This window comes from Lactuca saligna, chromosome 8 (genome assembly GCF_052625555.1).
Source record: "Lactuca saligna cultivar CGN05327 chromosome 8, ASM5262555v1, whole genome shotgun sequence".
NCBI lineage: Eukaryota > Viridiplantae > Streptophyta > Magnoliopsida > Asterales > Asteraceae > Lactuca > Lactuca saligna.
Genome location: NC_136424.1, coordinates 244551946 through 244559829, shown reverse-complemented (window position 1 = coordinate 244559829; position 7884 = coordinate 244551946). Strand labels below are relative to the sequence as shown.

The 7884-nt window shown below is 38.5% G+C and overlaps 1 protein-coding gene across 1 annotated transcript; it reads right to left on the bottom strand.

Moving 5' to 3' along the window:
• Positions 1-254: 254 nt before the first annotated feature.
• LOC145010572 (aldose reductase-like) lies at positions 255-2885 on the bottom strand. The gene is made up of 4 exons (XM_078969099.1): positions 2694-2885; positions 2484-2539; positions 2225-2282; positions 255-464 (listed from the first exon to the last, which is right to left on the bottom strand). Exons 1-4 carry the CDS (start codon positions 2883-2885, stop codon positions 255-257), a joined length of 516 nt encoding a protein of 171 aa, XP_078825225.1.
• Between the last annotated feature and the right edge of the window lie 4999 nt (positions 2886-7884).

Sequence of the window (7884 nt, the reverse complement as noted above, 5' to 3'; positions counted from 1 at the left end):
GATTTGACCATTTATGTTTTTTTCTTGTGCAATAGGTCATTGAAGTTTTACTATACATGTCAATTAAGTCATTATCCTTAGTTTGTAACCATTCCTCCATTAACTAGTTATTCTAAGTTACACAAATGGGCCTTATGGTAAAAAAATTATTCGTAGTTGGTCCTTACAAGTTATGTTTTAAATTACACGATCAAAATTGTCACATTTCTAATACTTGTGGGGACCAAAGTGTAAATTTGTTATCTTCATCCCCATTAAATCTCCTTCTGATTGCCATAGTGAAATTTGCTTTTCTTGATTTGCATTTGAAGCCAAAACCCCCATGGGAATAACTTCTTTAAAACTAGGTTATCTGTTACAAGCTTCTCCATTTCTCTCCAAACACCTTCAATGTTGAAGTGCAAGACATCTCCTGCCTTAGGAGGCCTACTGGCTCCTTCTTTAAGACGAAATTGCCAATAGATCTGTAAAACGGTGTTATTAAAATTTATTGAAATAGAATTTGAATTTGAAAACCATAATGAAGTTTACCATATAAAGATCAAGGTTGTCGAGCTAATTTAACACCCGATGTCAGGTATTTTTTAATTCACCCCTTAATATTTTAATTTGTTGCAAATAAGTCCTTCATGTTGGGCGTACAAGGTTGTACGTCAGGCATAAGTGAGCACATAAGGTGCATTAAAGGTGGAGTATGCTGGGCATACATGTGAGTATGTTGGGCGTACTCGTGCAACCCTTTAACCCTAAAAATTTAGGGTTGTGTCCTTTATTTAAACATCTTAATCCGTGTTGGACTTGCTTATGACCAACCTCCATTCGTCTAAATCCTAAAATTGAAACCTTATCCCTGAAGAGTGAGATTTGAAGCTTTTGGAGTGATTTTGAGTGTTCTTGGTAGAGGAGGAAGATAATTCAAGAAGTGACCGTGCATTCAAGCTCTTGGATCTGGAATCTACATATCTTTGTTCATCTTTTGAAGGTATAAAGTTCATACTTTGTTGCTTATTTTGCTAGATCATGTCATAAGATAAGATATTTGTTCATTTTGTCCCAAAAATTGATCTTTGTGAGTATGGAATACTCCAGAGCATATGGGTTATCGTTTCATACATTTTAGGGTGCATTGTGTCATAAAAATGCAAGCTTGATACTTTCCTTATCTCCATGCATGAGTTATGGAGTTTTCGGTGATGTTAGAAGTTAGGGTTTTCGGATTTATCTCTATTTAGCCATGCAAAGGAATAAAGTTAGAGAATTTGTGGATTAGGATACCTTTTAGACTTAGATCTAAGGACTCGGTAAAGTTTCTTAATGATTAAGAGCTTAAAAATTGAGTTTTGAGATAAGTCGCGTACGCCGACCGTAATTCGGGCTACGCCCGGCATAGCCAGGTGCAAACCCATTACCTTCTTGACTTGCACTCTACACCCATCTCAGAGATGAGTACGCCGCACATAATGGTCAGAGGGTTGATCTTTGACTTTTGTTGACTTTTTGACAAATTGTACCTTAGGTAGATTTGTGAAGTTTTTGGGCTTGGAAGGGGAAGAATGGTATTTCTCCCTAAATGTGGATTAGACTTGGCTTGGTACTAGTGGAGTATGGATAATTACCTTATTTATTAATAAGGGTTAATTGGTGTAATTAATAGGCGAAGTCTAGTTCCAGTAATTCAGGTGTGAGTTCTATCAGTCATCTGTGCAAGGTGAGTCTCATCACTATATTTACATGTATGGTAGAATATATTTGTTGACTAGCTAGGTCTATTTGCAGTTATTATGGTATATGTGTTTTAATTTTGTATATTGAGACTTCATGCAGTCTTTGGGATTATAGATAATCCATAGGGGGTGTTGTTTGCTCACTGAGATTTCGGGTAGTCACCAGGGTTGCTGATAACCAATAACTATTTATTTGTGATGTGTTATATGCGATACATTGGGGAACTCACTGAGACGCGTGCTTAAAGTTGCTAATTAAATGTGTATTAAGTACTTTTAATGATTGCGGGAAGGCGAAGACTTGATTGTACAAATTCACATGCAGTTCTATTTCTAGATATTTTGGGAACTCTAATATTTTGTATTTGACACTTGTGAGTTTCTTTGGATGGTTATTATGAACAATATTTTATGTTAGTTTTTAAAATGAAAAATTTGGTTTGAAAATTTGGATGTTACAACTTAAGCTCTTGAAGTGTGCTCAATAATGTTGAACGAACCCTCTCTGGAGACAGATCATGACACATGTATGAGAATGTATGTATCTTAAAGGAGACTCTATATTATTGTTAATTTATCATCAAATTTAATAAAATTTCATGGTATACCATAGCTTGGATGTGATGAAGATATCCATCCTCTCGATTCTTTCATCCATGGCAGCCTTGAGACCATGCCCCACCTGCTAATAGGGTTCAACATGCTTTGTTATTATAATTACCAAGGAAAAATCAAATGGAACCTATCAGATTCGAATACCTCTCCATGAATCCCATACTCCCAGCTATATCAATATGCCGATAACCAACCTGTAACTAAATTTACAATAAGAATAATAAAAATGATTGTATCGAATTTGGAAGGACCATAATGCAGTATCTGGATCAATTTAAGTTGTTTTGAAAATTTAAAATGACCTAAATTGAGATTGGATTTCAATCATGCATGAATCGAGATCATATCATGTACAGAAGAAAGAGGAGTTAACTGGAAATAACAACGAACGATGATCAATGTGACCTCGAGAATAGTAGTGTCCACATAATCGAAAGCTTGGGAACCAGATCTCCATGTTCCTAATCCGACGGTAGAAATTTTGTGTCCACTCAATAATATAAACGATTGTACATCTTTCTTTGATCTCAATCTTGATTGCGCCATTGATTCTTCATTACTGAAAACCTCTTGTTAAACCATTCACTTTCGATTTCTTGCTTTATTCATACAGGGATAGAAGAACGAGTGGATAATGATCTAACTTATTTGGTTTCAAACGCAAATCAACATAATTGAATTTGATTCGGGTTTAGAAGGTGATCTAATGGGGAAGAAGATAATAAATTTACACTCTGGTTCCTAAATTTTTATAAATGTGACAGTTTTTGTCATGTAATTTGAACTGTATGTAACATCTCAAAAATTATGAATAAAAATTTCATTTTTAGTTCAACCGAAATCCATCAAATATTCATATCAGCCATCAAAAGTATGGCAGTGTGAAAATAGATATCAGAGGACAATCCCAAAACCAAAAAAAATGCTAGACACGGGTGGATGCGATGCGATCAGGTTGGTCCCTTCCCCTTCAAACTTTAAGTACCTCAAAACATAAACATAAACCGTAAGTCCCTTCCGATTCTAAAAAATACCACATATCATACATACATACCATTCTAAAAAATATGGTTCTAGTTTGACCCTAACTCCATTTTGACACTCTGAGTCCCTTCCGACTCCGTAAGTCCCTTCCGATTCACTGAGTCCCTTCCAAATCCTTCGGTATCTTTCAACCGGTATGAGTCTATTTCACCCCTATAGCTAAGCACACAGCCATATTAAGAAGACTCAAAAAGATAGAAAGCACATACAAGCATACTAAGAAGTGTCACAAAGACCACTACTGTTCTACAACATAACCTAGTTGGTTAGCATTGGTGCCTTCGACCCACAAGTACAGTGAGGAGATTCACCTTAGTCTGAAGATAAATAAATCACGCTCTTGAGTTGTTGCTATCACGGCTCCTCACACTGAAAATATCCAAAATTAACCCAAATAAATAATCAGGGCAATAACCGATAATAAAAAAAGGTATAGATTACTATCTAACATGCTAAGGGTAAAAGACCATTTTACTCTTCACTTATTTGACCCATCTAAGCATGGTCCAAACCTATAAATACCTAAGGCCTAACAATAACCCAAACCCATAAATATCTACGGCCCACCAATGGCCCAAATAAGCCCTAATCCCAACAATAGCCCAAACCCATAAAGACCCAAGGCCCATATAATGGCCCAAATATATTTTGGTGAGTAAGCTAGGTATACCACCCTTTTAAGCCCGACGTACAAGCTTCGAAAGAGAAGGGGAAATAAGGCTAACTCACATGATATTAAGCGTACAACAATTTATGCCCAACTCACTCTCCTGATGACTAAAACCAACATTAAGCACTTAATGCCTTAAGCACAAACATCCAAATCATAGAGGTTACTCGTGCGAAGGTCTTAAATGCTAAAGTCATGAACTTGAAGCCTTTGCATGGCTCAAATAGACCCAAAACCCATTCCTAACATTCTAAATTCACATTATGACCATCAACTCATGCATTGTTGAGCTAAATCCATCAATATGTAATTTGTATGCATTAACGACCTCAAAAACATCAAGATCTACTATGCTGAGCTTCTGGCGTAACATATACTCACATGAATCAACCGAAGCGACCAAAATATACCAAAAACCCTAAGCTAACTAGTTCTAAGAGATTAATCAATGAGGTTGAGACTTCCATAAGAATAGTCAAGGTGAGTAAGGTCTGGCTCTACAAGCTTCCAATCAAAAAGTGCTTCTTTAAAAGGTTATTCTTTCTTCAAGATGAACAAAAAACACCGAAACACAAAAAAGGTTGAATACTTTCTAAAAAGAGTCTATGGTTTTGACGGAAACGTCTTAGAGGATGGAGATTGAGAATATGGTCAGCCTCAAAGGAGTTAATGAGGTTTTATATGGTCCAAAAGCCAAAAATTAGGGTTTTCCTATGACTCGAGTACGCCCTTTGTACTCTAGGTATACCCATCATACCAGGGGGAAAACCCCGTGTCCTAGTCTCGACGAGGTACACCATGCGTACCTTATTTATGCCCAATGTAATGGCCACCTAGCAAAGTAATTATACATTTATAATTTAAAGGAATTGACATGGGAACCGGGCATTACAATTCTCCACCACTTGAATTAGACATTGTCATTGAAGTCTACTGATGAAAATAACTCTGGGTAATGCTCTCGCATATCCTCCTTGGGCTCCAACATCCAATCTAAACCCTTCAGGTGCTACCATTTCACCTTCATTCGACCCACAACCTTGTTTTGAAAAAGTGCTTATCTACTTGTCTAGGATCGCAATCGGTATCTCTAGGTATTTCAAGCGCTGATCCACCTAAATATCCTCAAAAGGAACCACTACGAAATCCTCAACTAAGCACTTCCGTAGCTAAGAGAAGTGAAAAGTGTTGTGAATCTGATTGAGCTGCTCGGATAGCTCCAAACGATAAGCAACCCTGCTCATCTGGGTAATAACCCTAAAAGGACCGATATATCTGGGGCCCATCTTGCCCCGCTTCCTGAACCAAATGACACTTTTCCATGCTGACACCTTTAGGAGTACCATATCCCAAACCAGAAATTCTATTTATGATTGTCGTTTATCATCATAACTCCTTGGTCGGATCTGTGCACTCTACAATCTCCTGCGTACCTATTGGATCAACTCGGTAGGCCGGAGCACCACCTTAGTGCTACACAAAACTCGCTGACCAATTTCTAACCCTCAAATTGGACTTCAATATTTCCTCCCATAATGCATCTCAAAAGGAGGTCGATCAAAATTGGTGTGGTAGTTGGTGTTGTAAGAAACCTCAACCAATGGAAGATACATATCCCAATTACCACCAAAATCCACCACATATGCCTGAAGCATATCCTCAGAGGTCTGGATAGTCCGCTCACTCGGACCATCGGTCTTTGCTAAAAAGTTGTGCTGAAGTGCAACCAAGTACCCAAATCCTTATGGAATCACTTGCAAAACATGGAAGTGAAATGAACAGCCCAAGCTGAAACCACCAGGATGGGAACCCCATGTCATGCTACAACCTCCCGGATATAGACATCCACTAACTTCTCCGCGGAAATGTTGTCCTGAAAAGGGATGAAATCCGCACTCTTGGTCAATTGATGCATTATAACCCAAATCGAATCAACCCCTCGTGTAGTATGTGGTAGCTTTGGGATAAAATCCATCTTAACCTCTTCCCATTTCCAAACGGGAACACCCAATGGCTCCATCTACCCGTGTGGCCGTTGATGCTTGGCCTTGACTTTCCTAAAAGTCAAGAACCTCACCATATATTAGGCCACATCCCGCTTCATGTAGGGCCGCCAATATTCGAGACATAGGTCTCTATACATCTTCTTCGCTCCTAGATAAATACAAAAACTCAACTTATGCACCTCCTCCATCAAGAAATGTCTTGTACCCCCAAAATGTGGGGCCCAAACTCTCCGTTGAAGGGTCAATAATCCCTGACTATCATAATCAAAAGAGGACACATGTCCCACTATGCCCTCACTCTTCTGGTTCTCTTCTTTATTAGCCTCGACATGAGCCTCTCGAATATACTCCAAGAGTGGGGTAATCACAGTCATCCTCAAACACACATTCCTAATTGGTGTGCCAGACGTCAAGCGGCTAAGAGCATTTGCCACCACGTTCGACTTCCCAGGGTGATAAAGGATCTCTCAATCATAATTCTTCACCACATCAAGCCACCTTCATTGCCTCATGTTCAGATTTGGATAATCCATCAAATACCTCAAACTCTTGTGGTCTGTGTAATTGATACAATGAACCCAATACAAGTAATGACATGAAATCTAGAGGGTGAACACAACCGCCCCCAGCTCCAAATCACGAGTGGGATAGTTCTCCTCATGAGGCTTCAACTGCCCTAAAGCATAAGCTATCATATGACCCCACTGCATCAAAACTGCACCCAATCCCGAAATCGACGCATCATAGTACAGCACGAAATCAACCACACCCTCTTGCTGGGTTAAGATCGGATCCTTGCATAACTTGTGCCTCAAGGTCTCAAATGTTGCCTGCTGCTCAGGCCCCTAACGAAAAGTAGCAGGCTTCTACATCAAAATAGTTAACGGAACAACGATCCTGGTGAAATTTTTGATAAACCTCAGATAATACCCAACTAAACATAGGAAACTCCAAATATCAGATGGAGATATTCGAACCTCTTACTGCATCATGGCCTCGATCTTGGCCGATTTAACTCGAATACCCTTCTGATTGGATAGTTGGTGCAAAAAATGTACCTTGCACAACTAGGAATCGCACTCAGAGAATTTAGCATATAGCATCTCTCTCCTCAGAATCTCCAAAACCTCTCGTTGATGATCCTCATACACTCCTTTGTCTTAGAATAGACCAAGATATCATCAATTTGTTGCATTAGGTGTTTAAGCCCAAAACTATTATTGGTATGAAGTAGACCCGAGAGTAGCTCGATCCATTTGGGTTACATGGCACCAGAACAATCTGAAGGATGGTTAATTGAGAAGAGGTTATTTAGGGTTTATTAATATATTATAAGTTATAATATGTTAATATGAAATCATATTATTTAATTAGTATTGTTCAAAAATTAATTTGAAATTCATTTTGTAATCAAAAGAGACTAATTAAATATAAGGGGTCGATTTGGTAAATCATTCATTCTTATAAAGTATGCTTATGATCCATAGTTCTTCATGTTGGGCTAAACCCATGTGGTAACCCATGGATACTCTATGGAGGTTTTAACCCATGGATCATGAAGGATATGGAAAGTCATTAGGGTTTACATGGTGTAACCCTAGTTTGCCACACTATATAAGGACCCTTCTAGCTCATGAAATTGGGACTTAAGTGAGCATTAAGGAGTGACTAGTGGAAACAGAAGAAGGCAAGCCAATTTTATGAAGTGCAAGTGACCCCTTATCAAGTTCCTCCATTTGTTGGTGGTGCTGTGTGATTCCATTTGAGGTGCAACACCTGGGGCACTAAGCTCTTAAAGCTCCAAGAAACAAGCTACAAGAAAACA

What these genes read in the sequence shown, in the direction of transcription:
- LOC145010572 (XM_078969099.1), bottom strand. Translation starts at nt 2,885, where the DNA reads ATGGCGCAATCAAGATTGAGATCAAAGAAAGATGTACAATCGTTTATA. An exon ending in AGTTAACTCCTCTTTCTTCT is followed by an intron (nt 2,540 to 2,693) that starts GTACATGATATG and finishes TTGTAAATTTAG; the next exon opens with TTACAGGTTGGTTATCGGCA. An exon ending in AGTATGGGATTCATGGAGAG is followed by an intron (nt 2,283 to 2,483) that starts GTATTCGAATCT and finishes ACAATAATATAG; the next exon opens with AGTCTCCTTTAAGATACATA.